The sequence below is a fragment of the Alosa pseudoharengus genome, unplaced genomic scaffold (assembly GCF_046254945.1).
Source record: "Alosa pseudoharengus isolate Yale_2024_CS ecotype anadromous, Long Island Sound unplaced genomic scaffold, YU_APseudo_1.1 YU_APseudo_1.1_scf_16, whole genome shotgun sequence".
NCBI lineage: Eukaryota > Metazoa > Chordata > Actinopteri > Clupeiformes > Clupeidae > Alosa > Alosa pseudoharengus.
This window is the reverse complement of record NW_027468630.1, coordinates 4,208,518-4,228,308: the sequence shown is the minus strand read 5'-3', so window position 1 is coordinate 4,228,308 and position 19,791 is coordinate 4,208,518. Positions and strand designations below refer to the sequence as shown.

General features: G+C 41.0%; 3 protein-coding genes across 4 annotated transcripts in view; 2 read left to right on the top strand and 1 right to left on the bottom strand.

Moving 5' to 3' along the window:
- galns (galactosamine (N-acetyl)-6-sulfatase) overlaps window positions 1-7,246 on the top strand; it is a 41,825-nt gene extending 34,579 nt beyond the window's left edge. Inside the window, exons 13-14 of one of the 2 annotated variants that reach the window (XM_076286774.1) lie at window positions 4,627-4,744; window positions 6,730-7,246. In XM_076286774.1, coding sequence (XP_076142889.1) covers window positions 4,627-4,744; window positions 6,730-6,816 — 205 coding nt within the window. In that variant the 3' untranslated portion in view covers window positions 6,817-7,246. Of the gene's footprint in view, window positions 1-4,626; window positions 4,745-6,729 lie in introns of those variants that run through there. The other variant, XR_012987253.1, reaches the window with a different exon arrangement.
- A 315-nt stretch (window positions 7,247-7,561) lies between these two features.
- On the top strand, window positions 7,562-14,598 carry aprt (adenine phosphoribosyltransferase). The gene is made up of 5 exons (XM_076286776.1): window positions 7,562-7,726; window positions 8,005-8,108; window positions 8,321-8,454; window positions 11,187-11,265; window positions 14,300-14,598. The coding sequence occupies exons 1-5, from the start codon at window positions 7,635-7,637 to the stop codon at window positions 14,437-14,439; spliced, it is 549 nt and encodes a 182-aa protein (XP_076142891.1). The 5' UTR covers window positions 7,562-7,634; the 3' UTR covers window positions 14,440-14,598.
- A 1,036-nt stretch (window positions 14,599-15,634) lies between these two features.
- On the bottom strand, window positions 15,635-19,668 carry cdt1 (chromatin licensing and DNA replication factor 1). The gene is made up of 10 exons (XM_076288040.1): window positions 19,026-19,668; window positions 18,526-18,675; window positions 18,200-18,429; window positions 17,841-18,035; window positions 17,572-17,714; window positions 17,382-17,482; window positions 17,068-17,256; window positions 16,703-16,849; window positions 16,159-16,360; window positions 15,635-15,992 (listed from the first exon to the last, which is right to left on the bottom strand). The coding sequence occupies exons 1-10, from the start codon at window positions 19,554-19,556 to the stop codon at window positions 15,829-15,831; spliced, it is 2,052 nt and encodes a 683-aa protein (XP_076144155.1). The 5' UTR covers window positions 19,557-19,668; the 3' UTR covers window positions 15,635-15,828.
- Window positions 19,669-19,791: the final 123 nt, after the last annotated feature.

Here is a 19,791-nt window from a genome sequence, read left to right as displayed (position 1 = left end):
CCGTCCAGTAGGGGTCGTCATCCCACTTCTGACACCAATGTAACAATCTGCAAGGTTGTCTCAAAATGGTCTTTATTGGTTTCGCACCAAAACACACGAACGTCATAAAACAGGCAACACAAGGGAGGTCAATTAAACAAGCACGATACACAAACAGGGTAGTCACATACAATACACGGGATAAACACATGAGGTACAACACAAAGAAAGACCATACCAGCTAACACATACACAACAAGGCAAACGCCACTACTCATACTACAACCACATCAACATTATACACACACACACGCACAGCATTATGGGAGTACAGTCATACAGCTAGGCTCAGATCATTACAGTATATTGGGCTAAAACTCCCCAACCACAGATGTAGTCAAGGGAGGATGCCATAAATGTGGAAACAAAAATCGACCACACTATTTTCAAGCATATTGACAGAATAATACAAAAAGATTTACAAATTGTGGACTAAAGTAAGATATGTATTTAATTATTCATGCCTGAAGAGCCTAAAAAGGGCTCACACTATTAATTAGATATCTTTCATGGAAATACCGGTGAGGTCATAGGCTGTGCCGTGGGCATAGCTTTGAGCTTTGAGGAGTAATGTAATGGTGTGAATGCTGCCTCTAGCTCAATCAACTGCCTATTGTCTCTAGTCAATAGAACATCTCATTTACTAAGAAAGGGAAATGTTGGGAAACTATGGATAATATTAAGCACAGAATATCCAAATGTAATGAACTGGTGCAACATATCGATGAAGTCGATGACGGATTGTTTTTTTTTTTTATATTGTTTGTTTTATATTACGGTATACTGCCATAATCATTTATGGTGGTGATCTTGATTTAATAGTGTATCAAGTAAGTATTCTAGTATTTAGCATAACTGAAATCATATAGTATTTAGCATAACTGAAATCATATAGTATTTAGCATAACTGAAATCATATAGTATTTAGCATAACTGAACTGATCATATAGTATTTAGCATAACTGAAATCATATAGTATTTAGCATAACGGAAATCATATAGTATTTAGCATAACTGAAATTATCATGTAGTGAGGTTATGAGGTAATATGACCAAATGGCAAACAAAAGAATTTGTATGTAGATGTAGACACTTTTACATACACAGGGGGCTGGTCTTTTTTGCATACATTTCCCTCAAAGATGAAGAACTCCTAGCCTGGAAAAATCCAAACTCACTCACAAAGTGAATAGAGTCTGGTGACTCTTGATTGAGAAACGTTTCCAAAACTGGCATCGTGAAGGGCACTAACTTTGAAATCATGTTTGCAGGTGTTGATGCTTCTGTTTGATCTCAATACATTTCGGTTTTGTCTTCCCCACTCGTGGCTGATTGGCCTGACGTTGTTCTTGTCTGAGGGAAACGGTTATGAACTATGGTGTTCCAGACTAGATCTGAGGGAAACGGTTATGAACTATGGTGTTCCAGACTAGGTCTCCCTGAAAGAAGACCTTGGTGGGCGGGGCCAGACTAAAGAACTCCAGCCTCCCGTAGAAATTAATCAACCTACGCTGACTTTAAACAATGTGCACTTCACACAAGTTCAACTCCTTAAATAAAGACTTCTATTCTAAATGCATACATACTGTACTAGAATATTCCCTTTCTGATTCAGAATGACCGCTGGAATGGTTTAATGAGAATCATGTCTGTCTGTCCATTTTCAATGTATACGAGAAGGGATATAGTTTTTTTTTTACTTATTCAGGAGAAGGTTGACATGCTGCCATTCAACCTGACATGAATGGGGTGAGTGTTTCATGAAGGAGATCTTGGTAGCTCAATGTGCATGATTACTAAACTATGTACATAGCAGCACAGCACACCGTGTTCAGTGTTTGACATCAGCCATCAGCAGGGTTAGTCCCCACCCTTCTTACAGTGCTCCCATCAGCAGGGTTAGTCCCCACCCTTCTTACAGTGCTCCCATCAGCAGGGTTAGTCCCCACCCTTCCTCCAGTGCTCCCATCAGCAGGGTTAGTCCCCACCCTTCTTCCAGTGCTCCCATCAGCAGGGTTAGTCCCCACTCTTCTTACAGTGCTCCCATCAGCAGGGTTAGTCCCCACCCTTCTTACAGTGCTCCCATCAGCAGGGTTAGTCCCCACCCTTCCTCAAGTGCTCCCATTGGCAGTGTGAGAGGAGCTCTCTAGCGCATGAGCTGCGCTGAGTAACACGCCAGCCAGTCAGCCAGCCAGCCCGCCCACTTTAGCCTCATCTGCTGCCAAGCAGCACTTCAACTCCCAATCAATAAGCCCCCTCTCACCCCCACCCACCCGCAGCATTTCTCCATCTCCAAACAGGGGAATGGAGGAGGCTGCAGAGGGATAGAAAGGCCTCCGATACTTAATTGTTTTTTCAGCCCAATCTCCTCCTTTCTGCAGTGTGTGTGTGTGTGCGTCTATGTGTGTGCGTGTGTGTGTGTGCAGGCTTGTTGGGCCGTTTATCTGAACCATCTAATGTCTATTTCTCTGTTCTCCCCTCATTTTTTGATGCACACCAGCAGACACACATTGCACTTAAATGTGTATAACCACTGATCTGTATCTCATGTGTGATGAAAGGATTTTATACATTTGTACTTTGCAGTCAGAACCACATAACTTCATGAAGACTTGTATTGTATTGTGTGTGTGTGTGTGTGTGTGTGTGTGTGTGTGTGTGTGTGTGTGTTTGCATGGACAAACAGACTATCAGGGGTAATGCATCTATAATCAGTATGGTGACACACCTGAGCAATGCTGGTTGGCCCCTCTGGGTGTCATGCATTATAAATCAAAAGCCTTCATTTGCATTCGGGTTTTATTCTAATCCCCTTTCTCTCTCTCTGTTTTCCACAGTCGCACAAGTGAAGCTAAGGGTTATAGGGATGATAATGACTGTGCCTTGCTGACAATGGCTTTTTCATTGTTTGTAAGTGGCCGGGCATATAAATAAACATGCTATACTGTTAATTATTGATTAACGACGAGGGGTTGAGGGCTTCCGATGAGCAGAAAGCATGTACCCTACCAACCCGCCCAGCAGCAAAACCCCTTTGTTCAGTGCTTGTATGTGGAACTAGATGTTTTCAAGCTGTCACTGGTTTAATTCTGTGTTTGAGATGAAGGTGGCACCCACTAATGGACTGAAGTAATCGAGTAATGGAGGTGTGTTGAATAGAATGTACCCATTCATTGTATCAGGTTTTAGACGTGCAGCAAATACTGCTAGGCAAAACAAAAGGTACATTTGGTTGTTCCGATAGAACAGTTGCTGGATAGTAGTGTTGTGATAATTCAGACGGATCAGTTATTTGGAGTGTTGTGTTGGTGAATGAGGAGGGGAGAGTGTGTGCAGGGAGAGCTGGGTAATGGGGCTGAGGGTGGGAGTGGGGCAGGAAGGGGGAACACTTTGACATATATCTGCATTCAGTCTGTATTTGAATTAGTTGGGTCATTTGTTTTGTTGTAGTTGAGATTGAACAATTGTTTTGTATTAGGGCTAGTCCAGTGTTAGTAATATGTTGGTGACTGAGAAGAGTGTGTGCAGGGAGAGGGGGTGGATGTGGGGGTGGATGTGGGGGTGGGGACGACCGGGGAGCAGGTGCTGGACTGTGGTGGAAGGCCAGCGGCCCCTCAGGAAAGCGGGACTCAGGGGAGTGGGACTCAGGGGGGCGGGAGGTGCGAGCTGGACAGGGCCTGAGGTTATTACACTAATTGACACTTCACCTCGCACTGGTGCTCACACTCACACACACACACACACACACCAACACACACACACACACACACACACACACACACACACACACGTTCACATATATACAAAGTAATCCTCCCCTTGGGACCAATCAGAGAGCTGGCTTAAGAGACAGAGTGGGCCAGAGGGAGTGTACAGACACAGGTGCTTCGTGTGACCACATTATGGAGGTAATTGCAGTGGTAATATTTGGCTAGCTCTGTGTGTGTGTGTGTTTGTGTGTGTGTGTCTGTGTGTGTCTGTGCATCTGGGTCTGTGAGAGTTGAGGCGGGGTGGGGCTGTCTTGCACGCACACGAAGGGAGCTCATTGACCCTACAGGTTCTATTGAGGGTGGCGTTCCTTTGAAAGGCTTAAGCCCTGGTGATTTCCACACTGATTATAATGATGTGCAAGTCTGTTCCGCAGTGTCCAATAAAAATAATTGAATGGAGAGGGAGGAGAGACATGGACAATTCTATGGAGATTTGTCCTGAGGGCATGTTATGCATGTGTGTCGGTCTGGGTGTGTGGGTGATGGTGGAGTGTGTGTGTGTGTGTGTGTGGGGGGGGGGGGGGGGGGGCTATATGATGATAATAATTTGGGGTCACAAAGTAGGTGTGCCAACAACACATTACCATTAACAATTTATGTCCATTTGCTTGAATTGAATTGATGTTTTCAACACTTTAACGGTATATGGTGTAGACAATAAAAATGCCTTAATATTCTGAATAGCCAAATCTTTTTTTGAAAAATTATTTTAACCATGGCAGGGTGTATGACTGCTAGAAAAGCCTCATCTAACACCTGACCTGCTCCTCCTGAGTTGCTGTGGTTGATGATTTGATCTGTCTTCACTGTGTTTCAGCGTTCTTAGCAAAGAGTACATGGCTGTTTTGAAGCACATCGGCCCAATAGTAGAGGAGCACAAGCAGACCCTGGTGCCTGGCATGCCTCAGCTCAACATGTGTGACCTGGCTGTCATGGTAAGGATGGAAGAGTTCGCAGCGCCTTTTAGGGAACATGGCTGAACATCAGATTCTGTCTTGGTATACAAGGCACATTCACTTAGTTAACAAAAAGTTGGGACGCTGTGTAAAATGTAAATAAAGACAGAATACTATGATTTGCAAATCATGTACACCCTATATTTAATTGGAAAGTGCAAAGACATAATTTTAATTGTTGAAACTGAGAAATGTTATTTCCTAGAAAATATGTGTTAAATTTGTTGGCAGCGGCACGTCTCAAAAGTTGGGATGGACATGTTGACCTCTGTGTTGTCTCACCTCTTCTTTTAACAGTCTGTAAACGTTAATCACCTCTTCTTTAAATAGTCTGTAAACGTTAATCACCTCTTCTTTTAACAGTCTGTAAACGTTAATCACCTCTTCTTTAAACAGTCTGTAAACATTAGGCAACTGAGGAAACCAGTTGCTGGAGTTTTGAGAATGAAATGTTGCCCTATTCTTGCCCAATATAGGATTTTAGCTGCTCAACAGTCTGGGGTCTTTGTAATTGTGTTTTTCACTAGTTGTTGCACCTATAGTGTGACAGGTCTGGACTATAAGCAGGCCCATTTAGCACCTGGACTCTTCTACTATATAGAGACATATATTATAACATGTGCAGAATACAGTTTAGCATTGTTTTCCTGCAATATTGAAAGTCTTCTCTGAAAAAGATGTTGTTCAGATGGAAAACCTGTAAAATATCTTTCAGCATTCATTCAGCAAAAACTCTATATACCATTCAGAATTAATTGTGTATTTCCAGATGTGCACGCTGCCCATGCCTTAGGCAAGGATGCACCCCCATAGCATCCTAGATGCTGGCTTTTGAACTATGCACTTTAACAAGTTAGACGATTCCTCTCCTCTTAACCCAGAGGATGCAGAGTCCATGAGTTCCAAAAAGAATTACACATTTTGTTTGGTCTAACCACAGGACAGTTTTCCACTTTGCTTCATCTTAAATCAGCTCAGGCCCAGATTAGACAGCAGTATTTCTGGATCATGTCTAAATATGGTTCTTCTTGGCATGGTAGAGTTGTAACCAGCATGTGTAAATGGAACATCAGACTCTGTTCATAGACAGTGGTTATTAGATGTTTTCCTTAGCCCATACAAGGATGTTCTTTATAGAAACAGGTCTGTATTTAAAGCAGTGCCATCTGAGGCCACAAAGATCATAGCTATCCAATATTGTCTTTCAGCCCTGTCATGCCCCTTGTGTAGAAATATTTCTCTGAATATTTTAATATTATGTTCTATAGATGATGAATATTTTAATATTATGTTCTATAGATGATGAAGTCCCCAAATGTCACATTGAGGAGCATTATTCTTCTATTGTTGTTTTCACAGAGTGATGAAAACCTCTGCATCTTGCCTTGCCTCTCTGGGATGCTCTTATACCCATCAGTTGACCATGAACATCTAATTTTCCTGAAATAGTCAAATTGGTCCATTTCAATATATATTGTCTGTGTCCTTTTGCAATGAAATTTGGGTTTTTATTTACATTTTACACAGCCTCCCAGCTTTTTGGAATTGGGGTTATAATATAATTTAAACAGGTTTCTAGGTAGCAATAGAGAAATTGACTTATTCTTCCTCTTTAGTCATACCTGTTTTGGAAAGTATTTGTATCCTAATGCATATCCTATCATATCCTCCACATCCCTGACCTTATGCTCACCTCTATTGTAGCTATAAAAGAAAATTACAAAGTTATGTAGAGGGTAAATTTTCATACAGTGGAGGTTAGGACATATGCACTCTCTTTCTGCAGAATCCATAAACTGTTTGTGAACCACCTCTTTGTTCAGGGTAATTTGTATTCTCATACATTGGTAATAGTCGCAAAAGAAACCTATAATGATGTTGGACCTTCTCTTCTTTATATGTTACAATAGCGCCCCCAGGTGTAAGTGAAATGAAATGACATGACGGCTCGTTTTGTCCCACAGAACTGGTCTCCTCCTGGGTGTGAGAAGCTCGGGAAGTGCCTGACACCCCCGAAGTCACAGCCGTGGAAGTGTGATTGGCCACACTGATCCAAGATCTGCCTGCATATGTCTTTGGCAGTGCCCTGCCTTTTGATGGTGTCAAACAGCCAGAGATTCCCATCATCCCCTCAGAATTTTTATGGCGAACCCGAGAATGTTTTTAACCAAAATGACTTTCTATGATTGTCTGTGTAAATGTGAAAAACAAACTTGAACTGAGCTGTGACAGTATATGAGGGGAAGTTTGGGTACATTTTGTAAAAACATGTACTTCATTTGATGAGTATGGAATTGATCGGAACATAGTAGTAAATGTCCCTGTGTAGTATTTGTAAAAACATGTACTTCATTTGATGAGTATGGAATTGATCGGAACATAGTAGTAAATGTCCCTGTGTAGTATTGTGTATTCTGTTCATTTTCAACATTTCTCTCCCCAGATTTGTACAAGTAGATGAGTTCACTTGGATAAGAAAAATGGATAAGAATAAAAAAAATGGTGCTGATCTCTGGTCTGTCCATATTTGGTCTGTAGCCAAGTTTAGGTGTCAGATTTTCTGTGGCAAGCGGTGGGTGATATGTGGACCTCTGATTTGGGATACCCGATCATGTAATGAGTGCAAATAGAAAGAATAATACTAAAGAATTTCCATTTCTACTTGTCAAATATAGGCTCTGTCCTCCTTGAGGATTTCGCTGAAAATGACAGTGGACCAGACGGATCTTCCAAATGAGGTGTGTTTACAAGTGACGTATGTGGACGTAATTTCATCACCACGTGGCTGAACGCGGAAATGTGATTTCGAGTACTCCAGCCTACTGCCCTCGTTTGAATAGTGATAGCTTATGGTAGGCTCATATTGAATATGGCAGACAGCACAAGAGAGGAGAAACTTAAACGCATAAATGAATCGATACGTGCATTTCCAGACTTCCCAACCAAGGGCATATTATTCAGGTGAGTTTCAATTTCAGCAGGGTGCTTTACATTACTTGAGCAAGATTCATAGAATGAGCTAAAACACATTTAGCTAACAGGCAGCGGTAACGAATTAGGTTAAACAGGGTTTAAAAGTCAGTAGTATTTTCATGTAGTGTGCACCAAATATAATGTGACAGAAAATTGGTGAAAATGTATAATTTACAGTAGTAGGCCTACCAGTGATTGTTTGATAACGGAAGATGGTTCACGAGTCAGGTGTCAGAGATTTTACTTAAAGTTCGCCTACGTTTCAGAGACATTTGCCCAATACTTAAAGACCCGAAGTCCCTTACTGCCGTCATTGACTTGTTCGAGGAATATGTCCGACAAAATCATCAAGACGTAGAGCTTATCGTGGGTGAGTGTGTTGCAACACAGCAGTACCCTATGCACTACGGCGACTGTTACGTAAATCCCAGAACATTTTTACAGTATTGTGCATTTGATGCAGGCTTGCGGTTTGTATATTACTTCGTTTTTTGTTTTTGATTGTATATCAGCCTGCATGCACTCGAGTTTACAATTTAAAAAATGTGCACTTGATAGTTTATGTTCTGTTTAAATGCCCAGGGTTGGACGCACGTGGGTTCCTCTTTGGGCCACTGCTGGCTCAAAGGTTAGGGATAGGCTTTGCTCTCGTGCGAAAGCGAGGCAAGCTGCCAGGGCCCGCGGTCTCAGTGGCTTACGATCTAGAATATGGCAAGGTAAGCCTCACTACTGGAACGACTGTCTTTTTTTTTTTAACCACAATGTTTTAAGTGTTCCGATTTCCGTTATAATTGTAAACAACCAATCATAGATCTTAATCTTGATTACACTGTTTCTCATACACGTTTTCTGTGAGTTAATTGTTTGGTATAGCATTTGGGTCATTCCGTGTCAAATCACCCAGTGGCTGGCAGGTCACCCTCTCCCAAAAAAATCTGAAAAAAATCACAGGTGTTTGTAGACCAAACCTATGCATAAATCTTAAATAGTATATCTGTATCACTAATGGTTCCAAAACTACAGAAGTACAGAAGTTGAAGTTTCAAGTCATTTTAAGCATCATGGTGAACAATCCTTTTTGTTCAACTTCCAACATTATTGGCTCTTTTGGTATTTCACACAGATTAGTGAAACTATGTTAATAGAAGTACATTTTCCTGTTGAATTAAACAATCCGATCAAATCAGGTGTATCTTGTGTAATCCCCCCTCTGCAAAGCTCTGAAAATGGCTATAAATTCTTTATGTGAAAAAACATCACCACCTTTGAGAGCTTCTCATTCAAAAAGTATGTGACAAATTCATCAGATTTTTTTCCCACTCATGTATGGATTATAAGGTCATGTCCATGCATTAACTTTGGTTGTTAACATTATCATATTGTCAGAGCATTTTTATTAAATTGGGCTTGATTTTCAAAAAGCCCGTTTTCATCTTCTCATTTCACCACGTGGACAGTTAACAGGATTTTTTAAAATTTTACCATATATCATTCTGTATGTGAGGATCGTCTGCCCAAAATTTGGGCTTGTTGCTGAGTTTCTTCATTGAGATAAGATTTTTTACAAATATTGTCTATAAATCCACTGAATTTGTACTTTATCTGCAGTACCACTTTGCACCACATGTGGTGCTCTTTTAATACAATGGAAGTCAATGGAAGAGTAAGAGAGTCACTTGTTTGCTGCACATATCCAATCTAAACACACAGTTTATGGTTCATAGTTGAATTTCTCCAAATAATTATTGCAACATTAACAACATACTACTACTCATACATAAATCTTATCTAGAGAAAATAAACTGATCAAGTAAATTATACACACATAGAGTAAGACTGACTGGTCATCATACATGAATCATACAAGAGGATTTAGCATAATTACCATCTTTGTAACAAGTTTTCTACACCAGCTTCAACCTATCAGTGCCTATGTGAGCACTTTAATAATTAGTAGCCAGCTGGTTAGGCAAAGTCTATATCTATTGTCATATGCATGGGATGCAGTCCTCTGTGATACACAGACAAAGAGCATCACGATGGAGATCAGTGCTTTGTCTCCATGTGATCTGGGAAAGAAGTTGGAAAATTAATGTCACAAAGGAACATATTCAAGTAAAAAGGGGTTTCTCAAATTCAGTGCATTGTCAGATGCAGAAAAATCAATACTAACGAGTTATCATCTTTTTACGAATGCCTCTTGGATCCACGAGTCCTCAAACCTTGTTATGAATACTTGTGATGGAAACACACATGGTCATCTTCATCAAGTGAAATACCTTGATGAACTGAATTTTAGAAACCCATTGTTTCTTGAATATAGGCACTGATAGGTTGGAGCTGGTGTAGAAAACTTGTTACAAAGATGGTAATTATAAATCCTCTTGCTGCATGTATGACCAGTCAGTGTTATGTGTAATTTACTTGATCAGTTTATTTTCTCTAAATAAGATTTATGTATGAGTAGTATGTTGCAATAATTATTTAAAGCAATTCAACTATGAACCATAAACTGTGTGTTTAGATTGGATATGTGCAGCAAATAAGTGACTCCATTGACTTCCATTGTATTAAAAGTGCACCACATGTGGTGCAAAGTGGTACTGCAGATCCAGTACAAATTCAGTGGATTTATAGACAATATTTAAATAAAATCTTATCTCAATGAAGAAACTCAGCAACAAGCCCAACTTTTGGGCAGATGATCCTCACATACAGAATGATATATGGTAAAATTTTAAAAAATCCTGTTAACTGTCCACGTGGTGAAATGAGAAGATGAAAACAGGCTTTTTGAAAATCAAGCCCAATTTAAAAAAAATGCTCTGAAAATATGAAAATTATAACAACCAAAGTTAATGCATGGACAGGACTTTATAATACATACATGAGTAGGAAAAAAATCTGATGAATTTGTGTCACATACTTTTTGAATGAGAAGCCCTCAAAGGTGATGTCTTTTCACATTATGAATTTATAGCCATTTTCAGAGCTTTCCAGAGGGGAAAGTACACAAGATACGTCTGATCCGATTGGATTTTTTAATTCAACAGGAAAATGTACTTCTATTCACATAGTTTCACTAATGTGTGTGAAATATTAAAAGAGCCAATAATGTTGGAAGTTGAACAAAAAGGATTGTTCACCACAATGCTTAAAATGACTTGAAGTTTCAAAGGGCTGTAGTTTCGCAACGATTAGTTATACAGATATACTATTTAAGATCTATGCATGGATTTGGTCTACAAACACCTGTGATTTTTTTCAGATTTTTTCGGAGAGGGTCACCTGCCAAATTGTGCTGAAATTGGGTGATTTCACACGGAATGACCCATTTGCTTGACATTTGGCCTGGGCAAATTGTAAATTTAAGTATGGCCAAGGCTAAGAGTCTGGGTTTAATTCTCACATCAACTTTAAAATGTTTTTTATTATTATTTTGTTTCAGGCCGAGGCTGAAATTCAGGAAGATGCTGTAGCTCCAGGACAGAAGGTTCTAGTTATCGATGACTTGCTGGCCACTGGTGGTGAGATATATTTTGCTTTTGTCCTCTAGACCAGGGGTTCCCAAAGTGGGGGTCGCAGGACAGCGAGGGGTGGGTCGCGAAATGATTTCCATAAATCAAATACATTTGGAAAAAATAAAATTCTGAAAAATTATGACTGGATAAGATCACCATTCACTGTAACCACCGCAAGTCATCTGTCAGCCGGCATGGAGGACGCACTGGTTGAGCTGTCATGTGACCGCACTTTAAAGACAGATTTTAATTCCAAGACGCTTGCTGAGTTCTGAATTTCAGTCGAGAGGGAATATCCACAGCTATCCAAGGCCGCGATGGACGTACTGACGCCGTTCTTTGCACTGACATATATTAAAAACAAATACAGATCGCGTCTAAATGTGGAGGATGATCTCCGTGTGGCCGTCTCCACAATTAAACCAAGAATGGACTTGCTGTGTTCCGCGCATAGCGCGCATCCATCTCATTAGATGAGATTAACGCTGAAACGTAGTTGCCAAAATGTAAATTTGCGCAGCAACAATGTATGTTTACAACAGTTTGTGGATATTACCCTGACTGAGATATTCTTCTGTTAAAGCAACACCAAAGATTTTTTTGTACATTAAAATATTGTTTGCAAAATCATCAACTCGTAACAGGGTGAACGGCACTTCTGCATTCTCTTCGCGACCCTCTATCGGCTATAACCGCACTATGCTAGTTTGCCAGATCGGGTAGCGGAACTGTAGTTGAATGTTCCGCTACCCGATGGAATGATGGAATGAGACATAAGAAACTACAAATTTGACTTGCTTCTGATGTCGCAATACATTATACTTTCATAAAATCATGCAACGTACTCTACCTTGTCTATATGTAAAATCATAACAGGCTGCTCTGTTCTTTTGTGTTGTCGTTAAGCCCGTGTTTGGATAAGCCTAGTGCGTATGGCCGGTGCGCACATTTTATTTTATTTTTTGAGTCACATCCAGGGATAGTGGGGGTCGCCAGTCTCTGGCACGGTTATTTTGGGGGTCGCGGGTTGAAAAGTTTGGGAACCCCTGCTCTAGACCAGGGGTTCCCAAACTTTTCCACGACAAGGCCCCCCCAAATACCACTAGGTTCTGGCCAAGGACCCCCTTGATGTGTTATTAAACCCATTGACAATACTATTGCAAATGTAAAAATACATTAAGCTAATCCTAATAATTATTTTAGCCACAAGTACTACACGATGGAGCATACAGTGTGTAAAAATGGCATTTGGGGCTTTCTGCTATATGAGAGCTATCACTCTACTATTATTCCCAGTCTTTATCATGGAAAATATAATGTTCAGATATGCAACAAATTATTATAATGGTATTGTATAACAATCCTGATAGTAATAGGTATATTTTAAATATTTCAAATGTATTTGTTGCTTTTATTTTTCCTTCCAACTTGCTATGGCCCCCTTGGCACAGCCTCGCGGCCCCCACTTTGACATTATTACATGTCCAGATATTGAATGAAGATTTGCTGTGAAGCATTCAATTGACATAAGCAACAATAGCTGGTGGACATTTGCCCCTATATTTGGTCAGTAAAGAATGATGGGGTGGGGGGGGGGCTCTATCTTGTATGGACATTTGAAGAAAATCAGACCAGTATTTTTTAAGTCTGTGAGCAGACATGCACACAAAGATGCAAATACAGATACACTTGATTACCACCTTCTGCCCCCTAGTGGGTGAAGCCAGAAGGGAAGTCCTGTTTTTCACATGATCACGGACACTCATAAAAGGCTCATCACACTTTGCCACCTATGCAGTGTTTGCCAGTTTAAGTTCCTCTCCTGTCTCTGGTACCTTCCTGGGGTTCACTGGGGTTGGGGCAGCCGTGGCCTACTGGTTAGCGCTTCGGACTTGTAGCCGGAGGGTTGCCGGTTCGAACCCCGACCAGTAGGCCATGGCCGAAGTACCCTTGAGCAAGGCACCTAACCCCTCACTGCTCCCCGAGCGCCGCTGTTGTTGCAGGAAGCTCACTGCGCCGGGATTAGTGTGTGCTTCACCTCACTGTGTGTTCACTGTGTGCAGAGTGTGTTTCACTAACTCACGGATTGGGATAAATGCAGAGACCAAATTTCCCTCACGGGATCAAAAGAGTATATATACTTATACTTTCGAAAGTAGGTCATTAGCTCCGGGGATATTATAATAATATATATTTGTTTTTTAACAGACAAAATTATGACTGAAACATATTCCTTTATTGATATAAACTGAGATGAACACAAGGTTTGAACTGTCACCTTGTCTCAGTTAATGCATATTCCAGTGTTCTAGTACTCGATTCCGAGTTATGAGCTAAATTTAGAGACTCGTGACTTGACTTGGACTTGGAACTCGGACTTGTACATTCAGACCATGCAGACTCGGAAATTGAGACGAGGACTCATTAGGCTATAATTGTAATATGGCATTAGAATATTATTTGGTATATGGTATATGATTTTAATATCTAAATTATTTTTAGTATTAATATTAGTGCAATGGAATGTTACTGCTTCATGTCATACATCACACGTCACGCCATGTTCCTACAATAACGGATGTTAACTTTAACGGCGCCAAATGCCTGGAGACATGAATGCCTGAAGGTTGTCAGTTTTGCATTTCGACTCGACTTGACTCGGACTTGACTTGACATTTTTTTTAATGACTTGGACTTGAATACTGGAGACTCGAACCTGGACTCGGACTCGAGGCATAGTGACTTGACTGCAACACTGGCATTCTATTGTAGTTGGCGCCCTGATGAAGTTGCTTTAAATTAGAATAATCTCGTGACCAATCTGATGTTAAACAAGTGAAATCAAAAGCACATTATGCCTTATTCTGTTCTTAACCGGTTGTAGTATTCACACATTTGTATTGATTTTTAACCTATTCACAGTGCAATGTTACATCCCTAACAATAGCACCATGAATTATTGTGTTGCACTGCCAAATGTGTTTTTAGTGTAATATTATGTTATCCTATAACTATCCTTAAAGTCTGTTCTCTCTTGTAGGTACTCTTAATGCAGCATGTGCGCTTATGAAGAAACAGCAAGCGAATGTGATGGGCTGTTTGGTGGTGATTGAGATTAAGGATCTCCATGGAGCAGACAAGATCAAGCCACACTCCGTGTTCTCTTTGGTGCAGTACTGAAGGGGGCTCTATGCTCCTTGAGAAATTCCAGATTATGTTGGGTACCAACAAAAAAACACTATTCTAGTGTTTGTAATCACTAGGTAATTTTAGGACTGCATGTGGAATTAATGTTAGAATAGAATAATGTGTACATTGGAACAAATTTGCCTTTTTTTTTTAAAAGATAACTTTGAGGCCAGCTTATTTTTGGCACTAAAAAATCACTTAACTGCCTTTTTGTTCCTTGAAGTATCATTTCATGCCGTTTGAATAAATTTGTTATGCAATATTAAGATGAACTTAAACGTACATAAACTTTATACACAATGTACATGAATACAGATGTCTTGATATATACAAAACATTAATATCATTTATTTGGATAAAATAAAGAAAGAAAAAAACTTTTTGTGTGGTCTTCTGTTAACTTGGTCATGTCTTCACCAGCATCATTTGTAATAATGTTTACTGTGATATCCCAACAAATAGAATCAAGGCTTTACTGCTGCATATAATATATTCAATGAGGGGACAGTGCACGTCACAATGACACCAACTAGTGGGTGAGCAGGTTACTGCAAAAGGTAATCAATGACCAGTAACGTTAATCCCTACCTGTGAATTTCTTGCTGCTGGAAAACACCCCAGAGAAAAAGAAAGCACAAGGACTTGGGAGAAACATGTTCACCATGGCAGTAATGTAAAATGCCAATAACTGACAATTAGGGCTGCAGAGAGGATCATTGGAGCTGACCCCTCCATCCAGGACCTGTAACGGCCCAAGATCAGGTAAAAAGGCAGCAAAAATCTCTGCAGACCCCTCACATCCTGGTCAAACTGTTCAACCTCCTTCCCTCTGGTAGGCGACTTGCACTACCCTATCCCACCCATAGTGTTCTATTTATTTACAAGTGTACATAGCCATAGTCTACTGCTCTTCATACTATTCATCCTGCACATACACTTATTCTTACTACTCTTGTTACTTTTTTATATTTCTATTACAGTATTTTTTTTATATATGTTTTTATATTTCTTACTGACCTTTCTGTTTTTATTCTTTATATGTTAAGCGAGTGTTGTACTTTGAGAGCAAAGCTTAACCGGAGTCAAATTCCTTGTTTGTTTACACAAACCTGGCCAATAAAGCTGATTCTGATTAACAATAGGCAGACATTCAAGTCAGAAAAAGCTTTTATTACAAATGCAGGGATAGAGTAGTGTCATCTACAACAAAGAAATGGCTTTTAAAAAACACCACTTCAAATAGGCAACGATGTGACACTACTAAGCATTCTGACTAACTGATGAAAAGTTCTAAAACAAACAAGTCCATATTTTGTTTTTATGTAAATAAAAACAGGGTCCACTCCAACATGATTGCACTTCGATTGACTGTTTGAGGGCTTATTTCCTCTCCTCCTCTTTGATCTTCTGACTCAGTTTGTCCTGCACAACACTCAGGTCCATGGTCTTGTTCAACTTTAGATACAAGTCCTTTCTGATAGGGTGAATGGACAGCCAATTTGGTGTCAGCTCTGCAAGGAGCCGAATGTGTTTCTCCACATCACCTAGAAAAGACGGAATACTGGTTTTATTGCTGGAAACCGAAAGTGTAGTGCAATATATAACTATGTAACAAACCAAATTCTCAGAACTTTCACATGCAAAATAAAAACTCCATCCCCCACACAAACACGGTCATATACTCTTGATATGCATTAAGTGTGTACCAACCCTGGCTCAGTGCAGACCGATAACTGGCAATCATTCTGTTGCAGGCCACCTCCATGATGAGCGCAGGCTTCTTTTCTGCGACAAACACATTGCGCAAGATCCTGGCCAGCTCTCCGAGGCGAGACATCATGGCCAGACGCTCCTCTTGTTGAGGGTTTCGAGTCATGGCTGCCTGGAGCTTCTGGGCCTCTTTTGCACGGATCTGAGACACAATAAAGAAGAGGAGGTGCAATTATTCCATCTATCATCATCATCATCTCCTTTGTCTATGTGTCTTGAGATTTATTTTATAGAATGTATGCATCTATGTAATTATTAACCATCTTTGAGTGTCTTGACAATTATTATAGTAGTACAAGTATAACAATTATAATATCCCAATAAAACAAAAAATACAAAATGTATCTGTACGTTTTCCATGTCCATGTACTTTGCTAAACCAATTTATACTATTTGTATGTTCAGGTAAACTTGCAGCCGTTCATCTTAGGTCTGGCACTCCACTTTCTCCTTTCTTTTCTTTATTAAAGGGTGTCGTTCTTACCCTCTCCAGCAAAGACTGGGACACTCCTTTGAGGGCGCTGGGTGTTGCAGTGAGAGGTGCAGCTTCTTTTGGAGTGGGAGCCTCTGCTTCCTTGGCGCATGCCGTCTCTGCAGTTTTCAAAGCCATGTTGGCAAGGGCTTTTTCCATCTTGAGATTAAAAAATTAAAAAAAAAAAGTTACCTCATATGACAAAATATATGCCGTGAATTGTTTTATCCAATGTCTACTGTTTCTTAGCTACTCTGTCTAAAATATAGAGACCTGAATACATAAGAATAGGACTTTCAAAGCTCGTCCTGGCCCAAAAAAATATCACTATGGGCAACCACTTCTAGTCAGTCCAGAAACATATGATCTCTATTCACCTTGGGAGTCATGAGTGCGCGTGCTTTGTCCAGCACTTCCTGCGCAGTGGTCAGCTTCTCTGTCTGTGGAGGTTGGGGTAAGTCACTGGGCTGGACGTTGGGAACCTCGTCCACTCTAAATCTGGGATGCCAGCGGGTCAGCATATCATCAGGGACTACAACTGGGGGTTCCAGAGACTGCAAGAAACTCTAAAAGCAGCAATAGAGGAAAGCAAAAGGTTAATCATGGTATATTTCAAAACCACCTCCTGGAATGTTAATGAAGACCTTTAGGGATAATGTGTGTTTGGATGTATGTGTGTCTATTAGTTTACCTTGTGATGTTCTTTGACGATGTTGACAAGGTTGTGATGGAATGTCCTCCTCCTTTCCAGCAGACAGGAAGCAGTCAGTATCGGTCGAGTGGAACTCTGCTCTGTAGACGCATAAGCAATCACATTTAGCATACTGAGAAGCAATGCAAGGCCAACATAAATACAAATATCAGTCACATGACCCACAAACCTTCAATGACCGGCTCCATGGTGAGCTGGTAACTGGACTTCTTCACAGTGGCGCTGAAGGTCGGGATGTTTCTCTCCTGCCGGTATTTATAAGCTATGGGGTACACAGTCTTGATCTGTCCAACATGGCTCTCCTCAAACCTCCTTGAATCCAATAAAGAAAGGTGAAAAAAAATTACTACAAGCTCTCTTTACTAAACATATGGTAACTTTCTAGGCTGTGCATGTGCAGCAAAGACTGGTCATCGTTTACTATAGCTGGACTCTTACTTGTGCATCATGTCCTGGACCCCCTGCTTGACTTTGGCAAAGGTGACAGTTTCTGTGCGGTTGAAGAGTATGCTCACGATTGTGTCCATGCTGCGGAACATCTCTGCTAGCACTTTGTACTTATATGGCAGAGCAAGTCCAGGGGGTACGTCTTGGGCAAGGGTGTGGTAGCGCTGGTATGCTGGGGTCTTCTCTCTGGAGGGAACATCAAAGGTAAAGTTTTAAATTAAAGTCTTAGTGGTTGGGTATAAGAACCCTCATGCATAAGCCATAACTACATCTGCATTTTAAACAGAGGTAAAGAAGGGTGTAAAATTGTGTGTGGAGGGGTTGAATTAGTAAATAGAAGTGTTTCTCACCCCTCTGATTCTGGTTGTGTTTCCACCTCAGCTGGTTTGGCCTCTGCTTCACGCTTGTCCTTTTGCTGTTGGACCTTGGCTGTGAGCTCCCTAGCGCGATCAAGTCGGGCCTTCAGCTCTGCAAGAGAGGATTCGGGGGCAGGGGAAGGTGTGACAACGCTCTCTGCTTGTCCCTTCAGCTTCAGGAGACGGGTTTTGAGTGCCGCCACATCACCTTTAGACAATGGTTTCTACGAGGAAGCAAGCAAAGTCAAAGTGGTTAGAACAGAGGAAAATATACGGTTGGATCATGAGCAAGTAGTTATCTACAGTTCTCTTGCAGTTACCTTGCTCCTGACTGTGCTTTTGGGGGGACTCTGGGCACTTGGAGAAGAGCTGGATGTGCTGGATGTGTGATTAACAACATTCTTCGACTGTTTGTCCACACCTTCTGGGACTGGTGGCTGTGAGGAGGGTTCTTTCACAGAATCGGCAGCCTAATTACAAAAGGAGACATTACCGTCTGCCGTTCGTCTCTTGTGTGTACCCTGGGCTTTTGTGATGCATAGCTTTTAGCACATAGTCAACAACTAACACGGGCAAACTGTTCCTATTGTCTAACGTGCAATAGCTTCTACCCCCAATCAAAAAGTAACAAGAAAAACTCTTGCTAAGGGTTTTAGGTTGCAACTTCTTTCGACTTCAACCAAGATCCTCTCAACGGGAATTATAACGCAGTTAACTAGCCATGGTAAGGTTATGTTACATCTCACATTAAACGTTAACGTTGCCTGCTTAACAACAGTTCAAGCTAACCATGTTAGCATACAAGCGTGATGTTACAAACCTTTTCATGATCTCCGTCTTTCGAAAGGATCAACCTCTTCCTTGCTGTCCGTTTACTGATTTTGACTTCAGTTTTTTCGGCTACTGGGTTAACTTCTTGTGAAGAGCCAACACGAAGGCGCTTTTTCGCACTACTGTGCTCGGCCGTAGAGGAAAACACGGCCGAACCGAGATCAAACTCGGCCTCAGTGGAAGTCCTCTTTGGAGTCTGAGGGCTAGCCAGAATATCCTGTTTACTATCCTCAGTATTTCGGGTTTCTTTTGATCTCCCTTCATTTTTCATGTCATTTTTTGTCGACACAGCTTCGTTAATAACACGTAGGAATTCTTCTTGAACGCAGCTGGATGTAGATTTGGTAACTCTTGATCGCCCTGAAGTTATGTTGTGTTGTCGAGTTGATCTCGTTTTCGCGATAACGTTAACGTTATCCGCATTGTGCACTGCCGGCTTTTGTCCCTTATTTCTAGCACCTCTTTCAATTCCACCTCTCTTACTTTGTGCAAAATAATCCGTTACGCGTGCCTGAGCCATAGCCACGGCAAAAAACCAAACCTGTCAGTTCCTACGTTTAAGCCTCGACTAGTCTGGATAACTAACTGGCCATGCAACACCGACTTCTTTTCCAGCAGAACGAGACCCCTCATAAAGCCCTTCACCAACTTTCGCGCGAAACTATACCATGTGACCTTTGTAGGCAGCCAATGGTTATAAAGACACGCCCTCGCCCTAGTCTTCATTGGACAGAGTGGACAGAGTCGTACAACAA